At 42.8% G+C, this 26841-nt stretch overlaps 1 protein-coding gene across 2 annotated transcripts in view; it reads right to left on the bottom strand.

Moving 5' to 3' along the window:
- Positions 1-26841, bottom strand: part of TENM1 (teneurin transmembrane protein 1) — a 904402-nt gene that overhangs the window by 33916 nt on the left and 843645 nt on the right. For both annotated transcript variants that reach the window (XM_086388154.1, XM_086388153.1), the window contains 2 exons: positions 8008-8374; positions 5980-6490 (listed from right to left, as the gene is read on the bottom strand). In XM_086388154.1, coding sequence (XP_086244280.1) covers positions 5980-6490; positions 8008-8374 — 878 coding nt within the window. The remainder of the gene's footprint in view (positions 1-5979; positions 6491-8007; positions 8375-26841) is intronic.

Genomic DNA, 26841 nt, shown 5'->3' with positions numbered 1-26841 from the left:
GACCATGAGCCCTGCCTCGTTCCTATTCCTGCCTTGACAATCACTTCCCTGTTAGCTATTTCTCTGTGGTCAGCTTTCCCCTGACACTCAGGACACTTAGGGGCGGTGGAGCATCAAGTACTAATACGTGGGGTGTGCAACTTTTGATCCTGGTCCAAGTCAAATGGAATTAGGAAAAGCAAGGAACTATTTAAACAACATCACACTACACAGGACAAGCCCACCCACTACCACGGCACAAGATGCATTTTCAAATCCCATGTCATTCTTCCTCAGCGTCACTGCAGATCATCGAAAGTTGAATGGTTGACTGGCTTCGCTACTTCTCTGTGGCAGTCGTTCATCCTGCCAACTTTTGCTTCTGTTTCTCTTTTTCTGTTTGTCATCTCAGAAAAGAAATTTGATGTTCACCTTGGCAAAGGATTTGTCCCCTTTGGGCCACAGAAGGCAGCCTGTCTTTCATCTCAGAGCATCGTTCCCCACACCACTTTCTCCCAACCCCAGCATGGCTCTAACCCTGACCAGAAGAGTAGGTCTGATTCTGTGTCCCCCAGCTTCAGAAAGACAAGGAAAAACTCAAGTCAGTGCTCATGACTGGCTAAAGTGTTGGAGGATACAAGTGAAAAAAGTCGGGGCTTGTACAGGGTAGACTGTGGGAAGAATGAGTTCCATTTGAAGGCTGGAAAATTGCTCATTCTGATATGTGCAGGCAAGAAGGGATGGGAGCAGTGTTCCGTTGGGGACAGAATACACTGATTCAGGATGAAGAGGAACCTTCCACAGATGTCACCTGGTCAAGAGGGTTTTGGCATAGTGCTGGCTGGAATTTAGAAGGTGGGAGAAGGAAGAAATGGATATTCAGCCTCCCTTTCTCTTTCCTGGAGCTCTCCTATTCCTCTTGTCCAGCTCCTGCAGCACAATCTTCTAGCTCCCCAGACTTCCAATGGTCACTCTTGTTATTCCAAGTCCTCTTTGTTTTTCTGGAAGGCAGTGGCATGGTGGTGGAAAGAGCACTGGGCTAGAAGCTCAAAGACTGACTCTAGACCTGGCCAACTAGCAAAGGGAATGGCCAAGTTATTCCTCTACTCTGGGCTTCCATTTCCTTATTTGTCAAATGACCTCTAATGTCTCTTTGAGGCCATAAAAATCCCATGAAAACCCCACATAAATGCCGATGTTTCTCATCTCTTAATGCCTCAAGCTCACCCGACAACAGTGACATTAGATTACCTTTTTACTGACTGCCTGCCGAGTCCTGGTGAGAGGGCTGAGCTCCACTCACTGTTAAGCATCCTGTTTTCCTGCATCACCATGCCACCATGGACCCACAGACTAGCCGACTACAACACTGTCTTCCTATCCCACATCATCAATTTCCCCCTCTGCATTGGATCATTTTCATCAGTATACAAATAAACTGATTTTTCTCTCCTTCTCTTTACTCCATCCCCCTCTGCTCCAACTTCTTTGCTCCTCATTACAGCAATGTTCTCAGAAGGGTTCTTTACTCATGGTCTCCAAACTTTCTCCTCCCAGTTGCTCTAATTACTATTATTATTGAAATATAATCAACATATTATAAAAGTCATCATTTAAAAGTACACAGTACGGCTTCCCTGGTGGCTTAGTGGTAAAGAATCCACCTGCCGCTGCAGGAGACATGGGTGCAATCCCTGGTCCGGGAAGATCCCACACGCCACAGAGCAACCAGGACAGTATGCCTGTGCTCTAGAGCCTGGGAGCTGCAGCTACTGAGCCTAAGAGTCTAGAGTTCATGCTCTGCAACCAGAGAAGCCACCACAAGGAGAAGCCTGTGCACCGCAACTGCAGAGTATCCTCCACTCGCTGCAACTAGAGAAAAGCCCCCACACAGCAAAGAAGACCTGGCACAGCCAAAAATAAATGAATACTTTTAAAAGTACTCAGTATGCAATTCAGTGGCTTTCAATACGTTGACAATGTGTGCAACCATCCACACCATTTCTAGAACATTTCCATCACCCTCAAAATAAACCCCGTACTCAAGAGCAGTCACTCCCCCATTCACTCCTCTCCCTAGTTCTTGGCAACCACTCACCTACTTTGTATGACTTTGCCTTTTGTGGACATCTCATATAAACAGAATTATACGATATTTGTCCTTTTGTATCTGGCTTCTTTCAGTTAGCATGATGTCTTTGGGGTTCATCTACATTGTAGCATGTACCAAAACTTCATTGCTTTTCATGGATTAATGATACCCCATGGTATGAATGTACCACAGTTTGTTTGGCTATTCGTGACTTGATGGACATGGTACTTTACACTTCTTGACTATTCTGAATAACACTGCTATGAAGACACGTGTGTCCATTCCCTCTTAAACCTGCTCTGCTAAAGCTTTCATCCCCCACCTGCCCACAGCACCTGCTCTTGTCAAGGTAAACAATGATCTTCACAGTGCTGGGTGGAGTGGTCAACTCTCAGCACTTATCTTACTTGACTTATCAGGAGTATTTGGTACAGCTGATCACTTCTCCTTCCTTGAGTCACTTGTTTGACTTTGCTTCCAGGACATCCCACTCTCCTGGTCTTCTTCCTACTTCAGTAGACTTTCTCAGTCTCTGTTTTACTGGTTCCTCTTCATATACTCAACTTTAAACATTGGTGGGCTCCAGGTTCCGTCATCAGATCTCTTTCCTTCCTTGACTACACTCACTTTGCCATGAAGATATCGTGACTTTAAATACAATCTAAACACTAGTGGATACCAAATTTGGATCTCCAAATTTCAAATCTCCAGCCTCTCCCCCCAATTCCAGACTCGTATATCCACTTGCCAACTTGCTATATTCCCTTGGATGTCTAAACAGATTGTAGCCGATCCTGAACTCCCACCCTCTATCATGTACTCCTTGCCTGGTCTTCCCCATCCTGGTAAATGGAAAGTTCAACACCTACTTGCTGTGGTCAAACACTTTGGAGTTATTTCTGACCCTTTTTTTCTCCCACACCCCACATCCCATTTATCTATCCTGATAGCTCTACTGTCAAAATATATTTCGATTATTACCACTTACTGCCCTCACTCCCTGGTCTAAGTCACCATATTGCCTGGATTATTGAAGTATCGTCCTCCCTCCACTACATTCCTTTGCTTCCACCACACAGTCTGTTTTCTGTACAGAGCAACTCTTTAAACATGTAAGGCTGATTATGTCACTCATTTCCTCGAAGCTCTCCAATGGTTCCACCTTTTACTCAGTCTTTACAAAGGCCTTCAAAGCCCTATGCAAAGTGGCCCTGGCCACTTTGTCGATCTCCTCTCCCAACTCTGCTTGCTCACCCCACTCACAGTGGCTGCCTTACTTGAACACGTCAGGTTTGCTCCTGCTGCAGGGTATTTGCCCTTGCTGTTCACCCTGCTGGGAAGATTTTCCCCTTCTTCCCCCCATACACCCATATACTCAGCCCCTCACCTCCTACAGGCATTTATTCAAATGTCACCTTCTTAATGAGCCCTTTCCTGATCACCCAGGGGCTTCCCTGGTGGCTCAGACGGTAAAGAATCTGCCTGCAATGCAGGAGACCCAGGTTTGGTCCCTGGATCAGGAAGATCCCCTGGAGGAGGGCATGGCAACCCACTCCAGTATTCTTGCCTGGAGAATCCCAGGGACAGAGGAGCCTGGCTGGCTACAGTCCATGGGATCACAAGGAGTCGGACACAACTGAGCAACTAACACTTTCACTCTTCCCTCCACTTTTAAACATCTGGTGCTATAAATAGTTAAAGTGGATATGTAAAATATTTTAATGTTTTGTATTAAGAACATCTGACTGTAGCCCGCCAGGCTCCTCTGTCCATGGGATCACAAAGAATCAGACACGACTGAGCCGCTAACAGTTTCACTTTTTCTGATACCCAACCTAAAATAAAACCCCCTTCTGCCCCCACATCTTGATTCCCCCTTACCCTGCTTTATTTCCTTCACAGAACTTACCATCATCTGAAGTTCTGTACAATGTAAGTGCTGTGGAGGTAGGGATTGGTATCTGTCTTGCTCATGGCTCTATCCTCAGCACCAGGTATATGCCAGGTGCTCAGCAAATATTTGTTGCATAAAGAAATGAACAGTTAAACTGGCTACTTTGTGTTCTTTTTTTTGTCTCTAGTTTTACTGAAGTATAAATAAATAAAACTGCATACAGTTCAAACATACAAAGTGATTTGATAAATAAGTGAATGGTTGAACTGGTTATTTTGAAAACTAGTTAATAATTCTGCCATTTCTGGTTGCTTAACTGAATTTAACCAGTAGCTTTTAAGATACTTGTTTGTTTAATTTCAGCTGCAGTGTGATCTTGTGTGACTTTTTTTTCAAAAAAATCCCTCATTAGAATGTTTATCTTTCTTAAGGGTAGTATATTTTAGAATGTGGGCTCTTGAGTCAGACAGTTGGAGTTTGAATCCTGAACATCTGTGTGAATAAGGACAAGTTCACCATTCTGGGTCTCAGTTTCTTCATCAATAAAATAGGCATCACAGGAGCATGGATCCCACGTTGTCATTTTGGGGATCAAAGAAAATATGTAATCACCTAGCCTAGGAGCTGGCACATAGTAATGCCTCAGTGAACAGTAGATTTAATTACTCTTATTAAGATGTAAGAGAAATTTTTCAAGAAATAGAGGAACACCTGCAACAGAAACAAGTGAATATATTTTTCTAAGTGAAACTAAAATAGCTGTCCAGCTCTTTTGTACAAGTGGCATTTCTTTGGGATATGATCCAAAATTTGAAGACCAATTGTTCTGTCCCTTTCCTCTGGAGGCTTTCATGGGACTGGACCAATTCTTCCCACATTTCTATATCCTTCCCAGGTGGTGCTAGTGGTGAAGAACTCACCTGCCGATGCAGGAGACATAAAAGACCCAGGTTCAATCCCTGGGTTGGGAAGGTCCCTTGGAGGAGGGCATGGCAACCCACTCCAGTATTCTTGCCTGGAGAATCCCATGGACAGAGGAGCCACTTAACATGTCCTCATGATTCCTCATATTGCATATCTTTGCTTCTCACATTCCTCAACTTGAATGTCATTTCAGGCTCCGGGTTCAGCTCCACCAATTCTTTTCACTTGGCAAATTGGTTAAAATGTCAGCAATTCCCTTCGTGGGAACGACGCTTGCTGACTGTTCACAAACTAGCTTTCTAAACAGGTTGACATTCAAACAAGGTTGCCCCGCCTTAACAGTCAAGGACAATGGTCTGTTTCCATCAGGACACCTCCTAGTAGCCTGCCCTCAGACACACCTTATGTAAATTCCCCATTAAAATTATCATAGACCTGGTCTGTGAATGCCCAAATGTGCTGGAGTCTGCCTTATGTGGGGAAACTCGGGGAGGGGGTGGTGCAAGCCTGTACTGGAGTTTTGATTCCACTTGTCCCAGAAGCAGCCTCTCCAGTTTGAGCATTTGTCCCACATCACTTCACACAAGCTTTCACGGCACACTGTTCCTAGTTCCCACAGCAATTTTACACTGAGTTGGGCTGGACTGGGCTGGGCACACATTCATTCATTCATTCATTAAACCCCGCAGGGATCAATAAATACCAGTTAAACTACACTGTTCCTTTGCTACTTTAGAACTACTTTCTAGTTTTGTTATTTAAACGAAAATTTCTCTTGTTTTCCCAGCAATGCTGTACATTTTTCTGAGTACATGGACTTCCACCTCATTCTTGTCTCCTGCAGTGCCATGCTTGATTTTTCATTCAGCCTATGTTTTTATTATTATGCTCTGCAAAAGTGCCCTGGAGAAATGGGTTTGAACCCTAGGAGATGGGTTAAAATTTTCTCCTTGACTTTTTATTTTTTTTTAATTGTGGTTGTTAGGAGAAAATAGCATGCAACACCCAGCAATTACTAAGTCATTTTCCCACTGTAATACAATTTCAAATACAAACCTAAAAGAGCCCATGTTGAGAATTAGAAACTTACTCATAAACAGTTGTCCATCCATTTTCGTTACTTTTGGTAGCCAGGAGCCCTGTGTTCCCTGGATAGGTCATCAAGGCCAGATTGTAGCCTTGAGCTGACACTCTTTTCAGGACTCCGTTGCTGCTTATGGTCAGCCAGTACACCTGCCCGCCGGGCACCACAAGCCAAAGGGGCATTCCACTTGCGTCTCGGCGAATATGCACGGAGTTGCCATTGCTGCTGGTAATAGCACCCAAGTCGCCTTCAGCGTTGTAGGTGAAATTGTACACATAGTCTCTCGTTATCAGGTTCAAGGTGTGCAGGTGGGTTCCATTGACGGTGAACTGATAGAGCTCCTGATCAGCAGGTGAGGCAATCTCATAAAGATTCATGTCATTTAAGTGGGCTTGGTTCCTGCTAATGGTACGAATTCGAACGTTCCCAAGGTCTGCCACATAGAGAGTACCATCAGGTGACACCGCTAAGGAGGAAGGGGCTTTCATCTTGGCATCTTTGGCGTAGCCACCATCACCTGTGAAAGGAAGACCCTGACTGTAATAGCTGTTGTCACAGCACTTTAGAAACATACCAAATACAAAAAATGTCTATATAGCAAGAATCATTTTATACAACATTGTAAAGCAATTTTCCTCCAATTAAAAATTAAACTTAAAGAAAAAAAAAGAATTTACCCCCCTGCAAAGAATAATTTTAAAGGGAACAATCAGTGAACCAACATTCTCCATGTGCCCCAATTGGATATTTGAAGTCCATTATTCACAATTTTTGAGTCAGCACCACTGAAGATGAACAGAAGATGCAATGCTGTCAGTGAACACCAATTTTGTGAAATCTTCAATCCTGCTGTTCTGTATCTGTTGTATTGCTGGATACAAAAACAGCAAATAATAACAGCCACCCCAAATCTGGCTGGAAATCCATGAGACTTATGCCTGTCCATGCTCATAGGATCTATGTCAGGGCTTTCCATTCCTTCTCTGCCCAGAGAACCTTTCTTTTGTTAATTCTCATTGTCACTTTGTCAAAGCACAGTAAGTCTGTAAGTGCAACAATGACTCAGAACATCAAATTTGATAACCAGAATAAATATTCCAGTTTTGCCTTGAAAGAAAGATGCCAATTAGCAAAATAACTATAAAACTAATTGTCCAGGAAAACACTGGAAATATTGATTAAAAGTCCTATCGACCAAGTTGCTCACTCCTGACTCCTCTGTCCCAAGGAAAGACAAAGGTTAAAAGAACCATTTGGGCCCAGATGAGCAGTTTAATAGGGCTGCATGTTGCACGGAGGGATTTCCACATTCCAGCAATAAATACATCTATCGACATTTACAGGACTGTTTACTATCTGAAATATCCACTCTGTGTTTTGGTGCAAAGGCTCTTTCTGCTCCCCACCTCCTTATCAATTGGAAGTAAAGGGCACTATTGGTTATGAAAAAATTTTGGATTAAAAAAACAATGTAAGTAGAAGACTGATGTCTTGAGAACCCTCCATTGTGAGATTTAATTTTGTCCACGGACCCCCAAAGCAGTCTGCTCCTAGTCCCTTTGGGTTTCAAGTAGCTCGCATTATTAATCTGGAAACCAGTCACTTAGTAGAAGTATTTTTTCCTTACCCAAATCAGTAAGTGTAGGTTTTACCTAGCTATCCTTTCTCTAAAGTACAAAAAATATGGGGATGTCACATTTGGATAGTGGTCCTAACTTCTTGAGCACCCAAACTTTTATTATACTAGTTTATCTTCAAAACAGTGAGGTGATGTAACTGAGACACGTGATCACTCTACTTAGCAGGTGGAATGAGTCATGAAGAGGTTTTATGGCTTTCGTAGCGTCCCTCAGTGACCCAATTGCAGAGCCAGGACCAGGTACTAAGCTGTCTGACCGCCAATCCATTGCTTTCTCCACTGCCTCATACCAATGTTTACAAGGACTACTTTTGTTCTTTTTTTGACTTTTCCGATGCCCATTTTTCTTTTGATAACAGAGAAGGGGAGCCAGTGAATTGCTAAAAAGGTCATACCTGAAAAACAGTCACAGTTGGGGTCAATTTTGCAGTCACAGTCGGTGGGGGCCCCAGCTATGATGGAGATCTCCCCATTGGTGGTAACTTGCTGAATGCGGTTTACTTTCCTCTCATCTGTTTCAGCTATGAAGAGCAGCCCGCTGTGGGAGACGCTGATGGCCCTTGCCGACTCTAGAGTGGAGTGAATTGCTACCTTGCTGACCAAGAAATGATCGATGCCTGGCACCTGGCAGTGAATGGGGCGCCCTGCAATGATCCGCACTCGCCGGTTCTCAGAAATTTGCAGCACAATGTTGTTATCCAAGACATACAATGAATTGTCCATGGGATTGACTGCAAGGTCTGTTGGCCACTCTAATCGCACCTGCAAAAAGAACAGAACACACACCATTAGGTTACAATATCTTTCTGGGGCAGTTTTATCTTGAAAGAAAAATTGGCTTATTGGTCTCCCACTGCCTGCAACAGCCCCGTCTCTTGAATTCCAGCAATGTTGGTATTATCTGGCAAAGCTGGGAAGGACAGTTGATTAAATGTTCTGGTAAACACATTTACCATTTATGGATTTCCAACATACTGTGAATTATTTTATCCCTATAATTCCAGAAAGACCCTTTTCAGAGTACGGTCTCCTTACTGCATCTCAAATTCATCTACTTCTCCCCATCCCCACTGTTGCCAACCTAATTCAGGCCACCGTCATCCCTCACCTGCACCACTGCAGGAGCCTGAGACACATCAAGGAGTTAGGAGCAAGAGGACTGGTGTGTGTATGTGTGTGTGTGTGTGAGTGCGTGTGTGTGAGTGTGTGTGTCGGGTGGTCTGGTGTGCTGGGCACTGGAGTTAGAAGCAAAAGGACTAGTGTGTATGTGTGTGTGTGTGTGTGTGAGTGTGTGTGTGTGTGTGGGGGGGTGGTCTGGTGTGCTGGGCACTGGAGTTAGAAGCAAAAGGACTAGTATGTATGTGTGTGTGTGTGTGTGAGTGTGTGTGTGTGTGGGGGGTGGTCTGGTGTGCTGGGCACTGGAGTTAGAAGCAAAAGGACTAGTGTGTATGTGTGTGTGTGTGTGGGAGGTCTGGTGTGCTGGGCACTGGGGACACACAGGCAAGCAAACGCAGATCTACCCTAGTTCCTTTTTCGACACAGGAGTCAGCCCAGTGCCTACCCTGGCATTTCCCCACCAGCTGTTGTTCACCACTGGGCACTTCTCAGAGAACGACGTTATGCTATGTGCACTCTCAACTCCACCACTCACTTATTCTGTACTTTATTTCTCTTGTCTTATGGCTAGACAAGGCCATAAGTGGGCCCCATTCCTGGCCAAGATAGTAGCAGTGATGTACTGCTCTTCTTTCTGCCTTGAGTGAAAGTCCCAGGAAAGCTTTGTTTTTTTTTCACTGAATCTGAAAGTCTGAAAACAAGATACGGGCTGTCATCGCATTCTGAGGCCAACTATTTCCCAGTTGGAAGAGGCCTTCCACTCAGTAATGAAGTGGACAAAGGCCAGTCTGAGATAAATCTCCCTCTAATTCTGTATCTTATTGGAGGGCAACTGGTGACATTGTAAAGAAGACAAAGGTTGTCTCTGACCTCCCCTCTTGCACCACCTGGGGCTCTCTGACCCCTGTGTCTGAGTGTCTCCCCTAGACACCCAGAAGCCTCAACCTGTGCTCCTGTCTGTATGTGCCCTCAGTCTCGACATGGGCTGGCCTTCTCTGGTCAATACCATATGCCTCTGGGCAGCTAGGAATTTGAATGCTAATGGAGTATAAAGCTGAGCTTGTGTTATGCATGTTTTACAGAGCCTTTCAGACTGAGGCCATTGGATAAACATTAAACATCAGCCTTAACAGCTCCCAGAGCAGTTTGCTGTGATGTGTTCCTCCGCACGTCTGTCTGAGGCCCTTGCATGTCAATGCCCTGTCAACTAAGAGGGAGAAGAGGGATATGGGGCACTTCCTCCGTGGGCCCCCACTCTGGACCTCCATATACAGCATCAGGCTGGTACAGAAGCTGTTTGCGTGCGCTGGGCCTATGGAGCATGGTCCCCCAGGAAATAAGCTGGCGTTGGCTGAGGAAGAGGAAATGAATTTATTTCAGTCCAACACTCCTATTTGGACCAAGTCTGAAGTCAGCGACCCAGAAAAAACAATGCTGGCAGAAATGACGTTCTAATTATCCCCACTCCAAGAGCTGAGGCCAGGGCAGAGGCCAGGGACAGCACACACCTGGCAGAAGTCAGACAGGACACGTTTTGGACTCTGTTCTCTGCTGTCAAGGCCGCCTCTGAAATAAAGGCTGGTAGTTGGAAGATGAGCTGTTAAATTCTCCAACTCGCCCCATCTGATTTAAGTCAACACTATTGGTGTCATGTTTATTAGGTTTAATATCACCTCAAAAATACACCAGCTACTCTGTTTGTTTTTTGTTCCATCAAATAAGCCTCCCTCTGGCAGTTTCCTGTGACTAAAGTGGCGTTTGTGCTTCTGAGACACTTTCTGTACCAGCTACACAGAATCCCTTTAATTCCCATTTGATTTGGCTGGGCAGCTAGTCTCTGAAATCTCCTCAGATGAAAGATGTGTGGCTACTTAGTAGTCTGGGGCCTGTGTTTTCAGAAACTGAACCTTTTCACCTCTCTTAGGGTGTTAGTTCCTTTTATATCTTTCTCATGTTAAATACTCCCGTTTCCGGGTAATTTTTTCAAGGAACTGGTGGTTTGTACCAAGGCATTTCCACAATATACAACCTAACTAGGGGATGGAGTCTTTGCACTGACTCCGGCAGTCAGAATTAGCATCTGTTAGTTGCAGAGAAACCCCAGAATTACACACTACTGAGGTGGGGCTAAGGTTCACCCCTGACGGCTGTTGGCATTTGTCCAAGTGGACAGAAAGAAACATTTCTTTGGGGGTGTTAGCAACAGAAAGAGCTGTAGGGACAGTCATGAGGTTCTGGGATCTTTGCATTGTGACCCAGCTTGCAGGCAAACCATTTGGCCTAATTTGTGGTCATTGCTCCACCTTGTAAAAATACATTAATTTGTTTGAAATGTCAAAATGTATTTAAGCTAAACTAGCAGTAAAGGTCACTGGTGTAGCCGCCAGCTGGTGGAATATGCCCATCTCCCAACAACCTTCCCTGAGAAATAACCCTGAGCAGAAAGGAGCCCTCGGTCTGGATGTCAAGCCTTGACAACACCATGTCTTCCTCTGCTAAATGAAAATTTGCCTTGAAGGCACTTGGCTCTCAGGTCAGTCAGTACCACGGTTGGCTTAAAGAGCAAGCTAAGTTTGACCCAAGTGGTAGTTTATAAAGCAGCATGCTCTTATAGGGGAAAATCCATGTGTAACAGTAATATCTGAATATGAGCCTGCGATTAGACCAAACTAGAAAATTCTTCAGTTATAAACTTCACCCCACACTGTAGACACAGGCCATAATTAGTTAACTGGGGGTCTCCTTAACAGTTTCAAGGCTGGTTCTTGCCCAAGTGTACATGCTCAGTTGCTCAGTTGTGTCTGACTTTTTGTGACCCTATGGACTGTAGCCCACCAGGCTCCTCTGTCCTGAGGATTCTCCAGGCATATTAGTGTGTAATCCTGGCAAATGAGGTTATCTCCTATGAGTCTCTAGTTTCTTCATCTGCCACAAGAAAAAGAAGCTAATGATAGTCTACCTACCTTTTAGAGAGATTGTGTGGATTGATTGAGATGGGGATGTAAGATACTCAGCCCAGGGTCTGGACAAAGTAAGGGACAGGAAATGGTGTTAACATGAAAAGTGGTTTCAAAGTCACAAACCTTTAGGGATCTAGTCCAGTTACCATACAATATAGTTCCCTTTCAGCTCTGCTTCCCAGACTTCACTTGTGCACATCACAGGTTCATGAATTCTACCTTAGCCGTCCACTACTTGTACTACTATTGACTTCATATTTTTCTTTAAATTGACCTACTTTTAAAATATAAATAGGTGCTGCCCCTTCCTTTGAAATGGTCCTAATCAATAACATCTATAAAATTACAGGCCCACTCATCTGAGCCTTTAATAAAAGTAACTACTGTTTATTGAGTGCTTCCTATGTGTCAGGTTCTTTACATGGATTATTACTTTATATGCTTAGAGTAATAACTTGAGAAAGAAACTATCAATATCCCCATTTTCAGATGTCGGCTCTTAGCCTTTCTGCTTTCTGATTTCTTACCTAGAAGAATGGACATGTTTCTTCATGTTCTTCTCACCAAGTCTGGCCCTCTCTTTACTCTAAAGGTTGATTTCAACCTTTTCTTTCTTTTTTTTTTGCTGAGAAGGTCAAAGCTCACTAGTAATTGAGTGATTTATCTTCCTCTTTCTCATTTGTTTTCTTTCAGTTCAAGGCTTTGTGGGTGCCTGCTCAGTGTCAAGCACTATTATAAAGGTAAATAAAAAAGGTCCCTGCCCTTGATTAGTTCACAGTTCAAGTGACGGAAGGTAGATACAGAAACAGGTCATGTCAATATAACGCGGTTAATTGCCACAAAAAACACATCCCTAGGGTGACATGCGAACACATAGGAGGAAGTTTGGGGCAATACTGCTATTAATAGAAGAGAATGTAAACTTAGTCTTAAAGGATGGGACCTCCCTGATGGTCCAGTGGCTAAGATTCTGAGCTCCCAAGGCAGGGGGCCTGGGTTTGATCTCTGGTTAGGGAACTAGATCCCTCATGCTAAAGATGCCACATGCTGCAATAAAGATTGAAGATTCCATGTGCCACAATTAATATCTGGAGCAGCCAAATAAATATTTTGTAAACATCTTGAAGGATGAAGCAAAGGTACTGAGAAAAAGCACGAAACCATATGGGAGTGGGGTGTTCTCCACAGCCTGGGATTGCTGGAACATGAAATAGGGTAGGTAGTAGTGGCAAATGAGGAGAAGGTGATGGCACCCCACTCCAGTACTCTTGCCTGGAGAATCCCATGGACGGAGGAGCCTGGTGGGCTGCAGTCCATGGGGTTGCTAGCAGTCAGACGCGACTGAGAGACTTCCCTTTCACTTTTCACTGTCATGCATTGGAGAAGGAAATGGCAACCCACTCCAGTGTTCTTGCCTGGAGAATCCCAGGGATGGGGGAGTCTGGTGGGCTGCCATCTATGGGGTAGCACAGAGTCGGACACGACTGAAGCGACTTAGCAGCAGCAGCAGCAGTGGCAAATGAAGTTCACATGTTTCCAAGGACTAATTTTAAGTCTCTCCCCTGGGGCACTATTGTCTTTTGTGGCCAGATAAATCTTTGTTTTGGGGGCTGTCCTGTACTGTATAAGATAGGGTTAGGGTTAGGGTTAGGGTTAAGCAGCGTCTCTGGTCTTTATTCACTAAATGCAACTAGCATCTTCCCCTGACTTGTGATAACCAAAATGTCTCCAGATATTAACAAATGTCCCCTGAGGGGGAAACTGTCCTTGTTGAGAACCACTGCACTAAGCATGAAGGACTGTGTATGCTAAGGACTTTAGACTTGAACTGTGGGTATTGAGGTATCAATGACGATCTTTTAAGTCGAGGGTTCATATGGTCAGACTAGGGCTTTAGAGAGATCACTTAGGCTGCAGTTCAGGGGGCACGCTGGAGGGATACCAGAGTGATGAACGAGAACCAATTTGGAGGCCAGATCATCACCAGTACCCTCACACATTAATGTAGTCATCCATCCACCCAGTTCAGTTCAGTTCAGTCACTCAGTTGTGTCCGACTCTTTGCGACCCCATGAATTGCAGCATGCTAGGCCTCCCTGCCCATCACCAACTCCCGGAATTCACCCAAACTCGTGTCCATCGAGTCAGTGATGCCATCTAGCCATCTCATCCTCTGTCGTCCCCTTCTCCTCCTGCCCCCAATCCCTCCCAGCATCAGGGTCTTTTCCAATGAGTCAACTCTTCGCATGAGGTGGCCAAAGTACTGGAGTTTCAGCTTCAGCATCAGTCCTTCCAGTGAACACCCAGGACTGATCTCCTTTAGAATGGACTGGTTGGATCTCCTTGCAGTCCAAGGGACTTTCAAGAGTCTTCTCCAACACCACAGTTCAAAAAGTTCAATTTTTCGGCGCTCAGCTTTCTTCACAGTCCAACTCTCACATCCATACAGGACTACTGGAAAAACCATAGCCTTGACTAGATGGACCTTTGTTGGCAAAGTAATGTCTCTGCTTTTTAATATGCCACCCAAACCCCTCACAAATATCTGAGTGCTGATTCAGGCACAGTCCCTGCCCTCATGGTGCTTAGAGTTGGCTTTACTGTATCTCATGCTTTTTTGTATTTACAAAGCCCTTTGAGAGTCTAATTGAAGCTCTATACTCTCTCCCTAGAAAAGGACTCAGATGTGGTAGAAGAAAGTGGTTAGGAGCTCAGGTTTTGGAGGTAAGATTTCCTGGGTTCAAAATTCTGTTATTTTCTAGCTCTGTGACCCTGGAGCAAATCAGGTAACTTGTCTGAGCTTCAGTTTTGTCATCTAGAAATTGGGGATAGTAATATCTTCTCAAAAACTTATTATAGAAACTATACTAAAAAATCTACATAAAGCACTAAGCACACTGCCTGATACACAGAAAGAGCTCTGCAAAAAGCTACTTTTTATTACGGAACATGCCTGTATTTCTTCACATTCCTGTTAAGACTACCTCAATGTTGTCTTCCTTGGCTATCTCATGAAGTTTCTCTCTTTGTCTTTTTTTGGCTTCACCATGGGGCATGTGGGATATCCTAGTTCCCCAACCAGGGATCAAACGTGCACCCCCTGCACTGAAAGCATGGAGTCTTAACTACTGGACCATCAGGGAAGTCTCTCTCATAAACTCTTAAGTGCAGTCACTTTGTTATGCTCTTTCAAGGTTTCCCTTGCTTTTCTGTCACCAACCATTTCCTCCTTGTTCATTTATTCCATTGCTTGGGAATCCTTTTAAGCCATGCATCCTCCAAGAAACATTTGGCTTATATTGGGATATATTATTTCACATATATTTGTCAGCCAGTTTCATGGCTAATATTTTAGCTTATTACTTAGAATCCCTACTGTTATTTGTAACAGTACTCTTGGTACAGTTCCAAGTGTTAGAATATGCTACTTATATATTTTCCTTTCTTTTGCCCCAAATAGGTCTCTATCCCATTTTAGGCATTATGCCAGGCACTAGGGAGCCGGTTCTAACCAAGACAAACTAGGCCCTGCCCTCATGAAGTTGACAATTTTTGGCTGACTTCATTTCCTTTGTTCTCCAATAGGTACAGGGTGTTAGTGACATAGAGCAGTAGACTGCTTCTGTTACATTCCATTATTTTACGAAATTAACTTTCATGGAAGAGCCTGAGAAACATATCATGACTGTTACTATATTTTGCCATTGCTACCAAGTGCTAATAACTTCTTTTCCCCAAGTTCAACTGTGCTGAAGAAACCAGCTGTATCTCAAATGGCCCTGTCTCCCTGTCCTAAACAGGACACTTCTCATCTCTTTCCTTTTGTACATTTCCAGCCTTATGGCTCATTTAAAAAACAACTGTTTGCTTCTGATCTCCGAGGCCTCTTCAGCAGGAGTTTCCAGGAAGCGTATGATGATCATTTCTGTAGTGCACCAACCCTGGGGAAGATGCAGTGATGGGACGTGATGCTCTCCACCAGGTGTGCTGCCAGCTCCATGTTAGATTTCCCCATGCTTCTAAAAGCTGACAACTCCAGATTGTTAGCATCACTTTTTGTCAGTTTTCAAATGGCCTTCTCATTTCTTGACACTGATACTGTCTGAGCTTCTTCAAAATTATAAAAGAGGGAAAAAACCGTCTGGAGAAAGTTTGGCTTTCTGCAATTGGAAGGCATGATGACACCTTTGAGAGTGATGGCCCTTATTGATCTTGCTTTTAAAAAGTGGAAATTATTAGAAGATGAAATACACCAAGTCTACATGGCCTTGTCCACTGGCAAATTATTTTCCATTATCTCATATTCACATTCTTGTGTTTCTCTGAATAACGGCTGGAGAGTTTGAGGAACCCCTCAACCTTTGGTCAGATGTCTCAGCTTGGTCTGTGTCCGTGGCTGCCTAATCAGAAAAACTGATACTTAAGTCACATCACTCATGGCAGATGCATAGCCAGGATTAATCTAATCAAGAGTTACAGCTGGACTGATCTTTGCTGCAGAACCTATAGATTAAATCACATCTACCCCAATGTTTCAAGAACATTTTGGAAGTTGAGGAAAAAAAGCAAAGCAAAACAAACAAAAAAATTCCAAAGCAGACCTGGTATATTTCATATTGTAATAATTTCCACTTTTATTTATTAATTATTTTTTAAATTTACTTATTTGACTGTGCCAGGTGTTAGCTGTAGCACATGGCATCTTTGATCTTAGTTGTGGCATGTGGGATCTAGTTCCCTGATCAGGGATGGAACCTGGGGCCCCTGCATTGGGAGAGCTGTGTCTTAAACACTGGACCACCAGGGAAGTCCCAATTTCCACTTTTTAAAAGGAAGATCAACGAGAGCCACCACTCTGAAACAACATGTGCTTTCCAACTCCCCAAACCAAACTTTCTCTAGATGACTTTTATAAATTTGAAGAAGCTTAGACAGTATCAGGGTCAAAACAAAGTGTTGAATTTGTGGTTACTAAGATGCTGTGGCAGAGACTACCAGTTCTAGGGCTACCCTACCATTATTTCACTCTTTCCTCCTTAGTGCCTGTGTGCATGCTAAGTCTCTTTAGTCATGGTCGACTCTTTGCCATCCTATGGACTGTGGCCCACCAGGCTCCTCTGTCCATGGGATTCTCCAGGCAAGAATACTGGAGTGGGTTGCCGTTTTCCTCCTCCAATGGATCTTTCTGATCCAGGGATCGAAACTGAGTCTCCTGCGGCTCCTGCATTGATGGTGGATTCTTTACCACTGAGCCACCAGGGAAGCCTTTCCTCCTTAGTAGTATATATCTAATCTTCAAATTTGGGCACACTGCTGTCTAGAACAGAAGACATCCTAGCCTTATTTGCAATTAGCTGTAGCCATGTGATTAAGTTCAAGGCAATAAGATATAAGACAAGGTGAGAAAGTAGCCACACTTTTAAGTTGATGCTGCCTAAGGAGAGCTGACCCAACCGGAATGAGCCCCTTTTGCCCTTTCTTCCAGCATGCAGTATGGATATAAGCGGTGGTAATTTTAGCAGATGTCTTAGACCATGAGGTGGCCATGAAAATGAAAGGCATGCACCAAGATGGCGGGGCAGAATTCTAGGATCCTGGGTCCCAGATGACCTCATAGAACTACCACCCAGTCCTGGACTGTGGATCAAGTCTGGCTGCTATCTTGCTTATGTCACAGTTGTGTGTGTGTGTGTGCGTGCGTGTGTGTGTGTGTGGCAGGGGGCGGGGGTGTGTGTGTGCGACATTCTGTTCTTCTCAGCTGAATCCAATCACAACCAAGAAAATGCTCTGTTAGGCTTTGTTTGTGTCTGGCGCTACTGGTCAAACTGGTCTAGCAAATTTCTAGGTTTACATCTCTGTGATAGATGACCAGTGTTTGCAAAATTAAATTAAATTGACATAAATTAATGCCCCGAAAGTGGCTGACACCAGAGCCAAAGCCCACTAGGGCAGCCCTTTGTTATGAGGATGACTAACTTGGTGATTAACCTCAAGCCTTCCTGTGTACCCAGAGCTCCATCTTCGGGTATTTCAAGCTGTTCCTCCAGTTCTGTGACTCATTCAGATCCAATGCTTCTCCATTATACCATAAATACTTGTTTGCCTTCCTTTGTTTTCTATTAGGGCTGTGAGTCGTCAAGCACAGGAATGAGGACTCATTCATATTTGTATTTCCAGTATTTGGTATTACAGTTGGCAAATGCTTGTTGAAGGAAAACATTAGTGCCTCACTAACTGTAACATTTTCAGTCCATGAAAGCATTTTAGAAATTGTAAAACACAAATAAGCTCTAAGAAAAACCAACTTTCATCAACATGTTTGAGTTAGTGAATCTGGGTTTCCAGAGACCCACTGAGGTTAATGGGAATGGCCATATTCCCTCAATCTTAAATTTTAAGTTTTCTGAAATGAGGTTGTGTCTTATAATAAATACATACATTTAATGGAGTATCTCTCCTTACTACGTAAAGTTATCGAATTGATGCCATGTCTTAGAATACATGGTGTCTTAGAATTGAGGAAATATTTCTACTTTGGTCCACAGACTTCGAGGATCCCTGAGAGTCTTCCAAGGAGGTCTGTGAAGTCAAAACTGTTCTTAATACTATTTGCTTTTTGTACTTTCTTATGAGTATACAGTGGAGTTTTCTGGAAGATGCCTGAGGCTACTATAGCTTTATGTTTAAAAAATTTACACTTTTAATTTCTAATAAGATAAATATTAATAGATAAAACCCACACAGAGAAAACCTCTTTGAAGTCTCCAGCAATTTTTAGAAGGGTCGAGGGGTCCTGACACAAAAAGAGCTTGAGAATAGGAAAGAGTGAATGAAACCACTCTGTTACATGAGAGTTTCATTCACACTTATTAAGAAAAAAGTACATATCTCTTCCAAGATGGTTCCTGTGGCCATGAGCTCAGTCCAAAAGCACACTGACAGAGTGCCTGAAAAATCTCTCCTTCCTCTAGAGACCCAAGGCCTGATGGGTGCTATAAAAGTTTGTTCTTAGAGGCTCCCTCAGAGCAATCAGCACGTGCACACTCTGTATGAGTCTGCTGTGTAATTGCCACTACCTCATCTTAATAACAGGCATAATTGCTCTGAGTTTCCGTCACCCTTTCTTGCATCTCCTCTCTGAAGCCTCAATTTTAGAAATGGCACTTGTGAATACACAAAATGTTTAACCACTTCCAGTTTTCAATTTACAGTCAAAGTCATCTATCAGCAGGAGATGAAGGCCCAGTGTGAAAACTACAGAATGTCCTTCAGACTCCACAGCTAATTTGTTTGTAAATTTGATTGTTATTGTAACAAGAACATATTGTACATGATGCTACTTGCCAATTTACTATTTGTATCTCTCTGTTTCTTGGGTTTTATCATTAGAGTCAAAGAACTTAACCCCTTCAGCACTTCTGTGAGTGGGGAGAGGAACGTGAAAGCTTTACCGTTTTTGTGTGTGTGTGTGTGTGTGAGTTTTTATTTCAATTCAATTTTATATGTATTTCTTTTGTTGTTGTTGTTATCAAAAAATAACTTTTTGGGATATGGACCACTTTTAAAGGCTTTATTGAATCTATCACAATATGGCTTCTGTTTTATGCTTTGGTTTCTTGACTGTGAGGCATGTGGGATCTTAGCTCCTCCGCCAGGGATCAAACTGACATTGGAAGTCAGTTCGCATTGGAAGGCAAAGTCTTAACCACTGGATTGTCAGGGAATTCCCTATATGTATCTTAAACTCCCTGGTGGCTCAGATGGTAAAGAATCTGCCCTGCAGTGCAGGAGACCTGGGTTCAATCCGTGGATTGGGAAGATTCCCTGGAGAAGGGAATGGCTATCCACTCCAGTATTCTTGCCTGGGAAATCCCATGGATAGAGGAGCCTGGCGGGCTACAGTCCATGGGGTTACAAAGAGTTGGACATGGACTGAGTGACTAATGCTTTCACTTTTTCATCTTAAATTCCCACTATATATTCAGCACTGTGGGAGATACACACATTGAAGGGGAGACAACCAGAGAACAGTCCAAGGTAACATGAAATCCCCCGTGAGACCAGGTGATAAGACCATGCATTCAGAGAGAATTTAGAGTACGGAGAAGACCGCTGTAGGTCTTCATACAGTGGAGGTAGGGCTTACATCCTCCTGAGAGCCAAGGCTTTGCCTACCTGTAGGGCCCAGGGACTTTGAAGAAGCCCCTGGAATCATTCTGTAGCATTTCTTCCTGTTGAGCAGTTGCAGAAACTTGTCTGTTGCAGGTTGTTAATATTATAGAATTGGCTCGACAGGATAGACCAAGCTTCCAATTCCCTTTGGCACCTAAAGCAATTTACAGGCCAGAAGTATGACTGCATGGCTTTTATGAAATGGCCTGATTTCATTGATCAGCCACTCGGAGATTATGTTTTCATTTCTGTAGCTACTGCTAACCCTGCTTTCCGGTATAATATTTCAGGAAGGAACTATTAAAACATTTCACCATGGCAATGTTTAGAAGTGGGCAGGGTTCTAAAGGGGAAGAGAAATATCACAAGTCATGATTGCTCTACTCAAAAGTTCATTTCAAGTTAGACTAGAATTCCACAGATTGTGTCTCATCTTAACTCGGTAATGTTTCCAAATGATAAGGACACTAATAAGAACAGATGGCCTAATGAACATTTAGAGGAAAGATTTAACTGGTCTTATTTTCATTAGGCCTCCAGTGCGCTTCCGGGTTTTGCCCACCACTTCCCTGTGTGTAATACAAAACAGCACGTCTTCAACAGATGGCCCAGCTCAGGCTCATGCTTCCAGAACTCTGGAGACTGGCCACCTGACCGCTTACCATGTGTACAGAATCATTTAAGGAAGCAGACAGGCTACAGACTTGAGCCTGAACAAAAGCAAAAAATAGTGATGACCCGAGCTTCAACAAGAGGGGAGTCAGTCACTCTCACAAACACATTGAGCAGCTCTGGTTGAGGACTCCCCATAACGGCTTCTTATGGATTCCCAGCAATGATGAAATCCTCTGTGGCAAACAGTCCACTCTAATTAATGTTTCCTCCAAACTGTAGCCACATCTGAGTGACTCCAGCAGGAACAATGACATGGAAATCTAACACCTCATTGCACAGTGTGCTAGTGAGCGATCAGCTTGCAGCCCCAGACTCACCCCTTTAACGGCACTGCTCTGTGATACTGGGATTGGGACTCTGCAAACTCCATTTCTTTTCTTTTTTTTTCCCCCAGCTGGCTTTTTGATAGATCCTGCCAATGTGGGAGCTAAAGGAATTCTGCTGTAACTGTAGCCCTTCCTACTGAGCGGCAGTAACTGGCTGCACTTTCCATACTCACATCAGCCTCATCACACGCCCTCAGAGTGACCAGAAGCAGCCCAAAGCAGTGGCATCCTCTTCTCAGAGGAGTAGGTACCACTTCAATGGATCAAGTCCTCCCCCATCTCAGTATTCTTGCCTGGAGAATCCCATGGAGAGAGGAGCCTGGTGGGCTACAATCCATGGGGTTGCAAAGAGTCAGACATGACTGAAATGACTTAGCACGCACACATATAGCCCTCTTGGTTCTGACAATTTCAACCCCTTCCTCTGTTTCCACAGCCCTAGAGGTGGTGGCTGCAGGTATTCTCTCTCTTGTTTTGCAACCCCCTAACACCTGTGCAGCCCATTCCCTCTATTCAATTTCTTTCTGTTAAAATGACTAATGTGCTTTCTGTTTTTCTGACTGGATCTTTAGAGATATTCACAGCATCAGCTCATATACAAGGACAGAGGAAGAGCAATACCCACTGCAGGACACTGGTCATAGAAAACTAGTAAAATTGAGCCAGAACCAGCAAAGACTCTGGTACTGAGAGAATTTCTTAGTCACTAGCATCCTTGGTTTATCTCCTGGTCTGTGAACCTGCCATTTCCAGAAAATATCTACATAAAATAAACCCACTGTGTGTGGACTTGAATGAAGTTGGTTGTGACTGACTTTAACCAGGGCTTCTCTGACTCTCAGGAACTGCCATGTTGATGCCCTTGTTGCTGAAAAGCTTCTCACTCTTGTGATTTTTGAGGATGATTTCATGATGGATCATTCTACTCTCCCATACATCTTTTGAAGACACAGTTCGTACTGAACGGTTCATAAAGTGGGCCCATGACAATATTTCCTGTGTGCTTAGAATTTACTTATAAATAATAATACATTGGGCATTTACTACTAAATATCTTTTATATTCTCTCTTGCTGTATCCTTGTCAGAAATTGGGATTGTTCCTTCAGAATCCTTTTCCCCTTGATTTGGAATGGGAATGTATTCTGAGGTGGCCCAAATGCACACCTAGTCGGCTGATGCATCTCAAGAAAAACATCTCTCAGCAGGTGCGGCCTCTTTGTAAGTGTATTATACCAGTCGTTCCCAGTCATTTTGGTGCCGGGGACTGGTTTCATGGAAAACAAATTTTCCATGGACTGCAGGGAGGGGGATGGTTTCTGGATGATTCAAGAACATTACATTCATTGTGTATTTATTTCTATTATTATGACATCAGCTCCACCTCAGATCATCAGGCATTAGATCTCGGATGTTGGGGACCCTTGTTTTATAACCTCACGTGTTCACTTTTGCAAATATACTAACTTTTGCATGAAAGGATGACACTACTGATGACAGCCAACAGAACTTTCTCTTTGAATTGTGCTTCCATTTAATAAAGATGTGTTGGCACTGATTCAGGCACTTTCCCCTCCCAAAGTTAATAGAGAGTAAGTCTACTTTTATTTTTTTAATTTTTTTGTAAGTCTACTTTTAAAGATAAAGTCTGAACGATAGGCCAATAGGCTCACATTGGGACTCGGTCCAAGGTGTTGGCCATATAAGCCCTAGATACTCACCACTGAATTTGCCAACCAAATATTTCTGCATCTTAGAGAGTTTCAGGTTTATTTCAGGTCATGGCGCCTGCCAGGCAAAATGTGTGTAAGACTGAGTGGTTCAAAAGTAGTTTGCAAGCTTTGCATCTTGTGACTCTCTCTGAATTTTGAAGATGCTTTCCCTCTGGTGCTTAATAGTTTTAATAAGAGCTAACATGCCATTGTCCTTTGTGTGGAAAGAGGACACTGCTAAGGGAGTTTTATTTATGGGATAAATTAGGTTTTCGATATAGCATTGAGCACGGTACTTGACTTTTATTTTAAGGGCTCTGACAACTCTGGCTATTTGCTTGTGTGCAGACATTTCAGCAGAATTTGGCTGTGCTGGAGTTGAAGATGTTGGCCTGCTGTTCTTTATTTCTTATGTAAACAACCACGTGTTCACTTTGGAGGGAGCAATAATGCAAATATCTCAGGTAATAGCTTATTCTACCCCGGTTATGATTTTACCTAAGAGAATTAAAGTGCAGTTTAAAAAAAAAGAGTTTGAATGAATTTGGAGAAGGGAAATGATTGATATTTAAAGGAACTCTGTGGAGAATTTTACTGTAAAGCTTCTCTCAGTTTATAATTTTGTTAAATTTGGGTTTTTACACATTTGAATTTTTCAAATTGATTGACATGCTTTGGAACCTGAATATCTTGATAAAAAAAGAAAAAGACAAAGCAACTCACAGACTAAGCTTGCTTCAAAAATCCTAGGACACTGCTGTCTTTCTTATTATGAATATATCAGCCTCATAACTTCTTTCCTTTTGATTTTCCACTTACCTGGGGGCCTTTCTTTTGTCTTGGGAGAGTCATATCCTTCGTGTTGACCTAGATAAACTATGTCTTCCTACTTATGTACTTTCATATTAAATTTTTTGTGTGAAATTGACCCACGTAGAATGGCCATCCACTGAATGAGCTGCTCTTTTACCTCCTGATTTCAAAGCTGGAAGATGATCTAAAACCTCTACATCTCAAAGTCACAGATGTATGACACTCATACTACATCCCAACCTTAGCTCCACAGTCAGTGAGACCCTTCTTGAAAGTAGAAAGAAAATGAAGGATTTGGGGCACCATTCAATGACTAGCATAAACATGCTTTAAGTGATCTAGATAGAGCTTTTCATATCAGCATTAGGCAGATAAAACATTCTGTGAAGGTCACAGCAGATTAAGAGCCATCTCTGGAGCATATGCTTGCTACACGCCATCAAACTCATCTACAAGTATTTGCATGGCTCTCTGAGAAGGTCCACCTATGCACAAAGGACAAAAGGGAAGATTATACAGTTTCTATAGCAGTTCCAAACTTCTTGGCTCTTTGAAAAAATCTTGGTTCTGTAAATGATCTGTTTAATTTTCTATTCTGTGAATGGAAGGTCAAATACTACAGCTAGTGCTGCTGCTGTTTCTCCTCCTCTAATTCATTGAGCACTTATGAGTCACGTACTTTGCTAAGTGATTTTTTTTTTTTGGCTGTGTTCTGGGGCATGTGGGATAGATAGTTTCCCAACCAGGGATCAAACCCACATCCCCTGCATTGGAAGGCAGAGTTGTAATCATTGGATCGCTGGAGAAGTCCTGCTAAGTAAGTGATCTTTTTAAAATATATTATCTCATTTAGTCCTCACAACTTTCTTATAGAGAAAAACATCATTATCATCCCCACGGACAGGTACAGAATTTCCCCCAGAGGGACACATCCAGCAAGTGGTGGAGCTGGGACCCTAATCCATGTGGTCTGTGTTCCCACACAGTCTACTTTACTGACTTCTAATATGAACTTTTATTATGAAGGAGAGTCTGCCCTCAAGGCCTGATTTTGTCTCTTGCACCCTGTATTAAAGGATTAGAGAAAAGTTTGGCTCTCTTTTTGCAGTTTCAGAAGGTGTTTTCCTGCATTGGACAGAGCAAGGAGAGTAGCTTTGGACTGAGTGAGCAATAAATAACATTATCCAGGAATGCATTTAAATTAGCGACTGAAAACCACAGATACTACAAAATCAGAAGAATGACCTTGCAGACTTTTTTGTTCTTGTGTCCTCCCATTTTAACAAGTGCATGATGAATCAACAGAAAATATTTCCTGAAGATGCCAATTAACACCTTACATCATCCCTTATATTTGTAAAGCAGTTCATACTTTCCAAGCGCTTTTATATATAAAAAAAAAGCGATGTCATTTAATCAACAATTGGGTCATTTATTGAATTAGCCTTCATAAGGAGGAATAATTAACTGGCTTTAAAATTCTACTGTCTGTTTTCCAAGTGTAGTGCTGAATCTGAAATGACAGAATCTGAAATGACAGCAACTTCTTTGGGGTCAAGAAGTAGACAAAGACAATTTAATTTTTTAAAATATATTGCCATATTTCAAAGGACAACAGAATAAATGATTCAAAAATAGATGTTCTCTTCTTCAAATATAGAGATGGCAACTAAAAACATTGTTTATTTTGCACTATTATGTAATTTTCAGCCACAAATGCTAATGGATCATTCCTTTATAGGTGAGTAATATGAAAAGCCTCTAGGGACTCCTACAGTCAACTTTTTTAAAAAAAATGGTTCTTAGTGCTGTTTGATTCTGTCAAATCAGAATCTGAACAACATTAACATTAACTGTCATCTCATGCTGTGTGATAGCATAATTTGATTGCTGTATAGATGGAGGGTTGTGAAACCTTTCCACTCACCTAACTGATGGTGCAAAGGGAAATATAAAACCCAAGGTTACATGTAATGCCACATGACCTCTCTCTTCACTTCTGATCAAGACCAACATTTTACAATTGCAAGTGCCTTTCCAAAAACAAAGTTCTTTCATATTTGTTTTCTTGTTTAACTATCCCAATAGCCTTAGGAGACAAGGCAGGGTTTTATCTCACTTCCTAATGTTGAGGAAGCGCAGACACAGAGACCTTAAGTAACTTGCTTGAGGTTGCACTGCTAATAAATGGCAGAATCTGGACTCACACCTGGGACTGTCTATTTCTCTCTACTAGACACGCTCCCGTAGGCAAAGGGAAGTCGGTGGTTAGGGAATCGTCCAGAGAACTTTAGTAAAATATCCCCTAGTACTCTTGAAGATGTGAATGATTGTTCCAAGGTTATAAACGTGTTTTTTAAAAATAATTTTATGTTTTTATTTTTGTCTGTGCTGGTCTCTGTTGTTGCCCGCGGGCTACTCTCTAGTTGCGGTGTGCAGGTTTCTCATGGGGGTTGCTTCTCTTGCTGTGGAGCACAGGCTCTAAGGTGCAAGGGCTTCAGGAGTTGAGGCACATGGGCACAGTAGTTGTGGCTCCTGGCCTCTAGAGCACACGCTCAGAAGTTGTGGCTCCTGAGCTCTAGAGCACACGCTCAGAAGTTGTGGCTCACGGGCGTAGTTGCTCCTCAGCATGTGGGATCTTCCCAGATCAGGGATTGAACCTGTCTCCTGCATTGGTAGGCAGTCTCTTTACCACTGAGCCACCAAGGAATCCCTTATAAATGCATCTGACAAGAAGTTTGCTCATTTTTATTCAACAGTCATCACTCTCTAAATACTTTCACATTTAAAGTTATTGATATATTGAGCTCTTCGAGAACAGTGTGGCTAATAATTGGTGTAGACTGGGCTCCCTCTTTACTGTAGAGGATAGCACTACCCCCTGCCCCCATTTCTACATTCACACATGAGCCTTTGGATCCATGGGAGGGACTGGCTATGACTGACACGGATTGACAGGGTGCATGTGGCTCAAGTGAATAGAGCAGAACATTGCTGATTTAGGATGTTTACATCTGGACTGCTGCAACAGCCAATGGCTGATCAGTAAGACTGCTGCACTTCTTATGCTGTCCAGGCATGAGAATAGGGAAAGAAAGTGAGAAAATCCATTGGAGGTTTGGTTGGTATGAGTTTATCATTATTATTATAATACCCCCTACACATAACATTAAATTTACTGTCTTAATCATGCTTAAACACAGTTCAGTTGTGTTAGATATATTCATATTTTTGTGCAACAGATCTCTAGAGCTTTTTCATCTTGCAATAAGGACACTCTAAACTTTAATTTCCTCTCCTCATTCCCCATGGTATCCACATTGCTACTTTCTGTTCCTATGATTTTTTTTACTACTTTAGATATTTCATATGAGTGGACTCACTCAGTATTTGTCTTTTTGTGTCTGGCTTATTTCATTTTGCATGTCCTCAAGGTTCATCCATATTGTAGGATGT

The sequence above is a fragment of the Bos grunniens genome, chromosome X, assembly GCF_055505025.1.
Source record: "Bos grunniens cultivar Pamir isolate PY7600 chromosome X, Bosgru_T2T1.0, whole genome shotgun sequence".
Lineage (NCBI taxonomy): Eukaryota > Metazoa > Chordata > Mammalia > Artiodactyla > Bovidae > Bos > Bos grunniens.
This window is presented reverse-complemented; position numbering and strand designations above follow the sequence as displayed.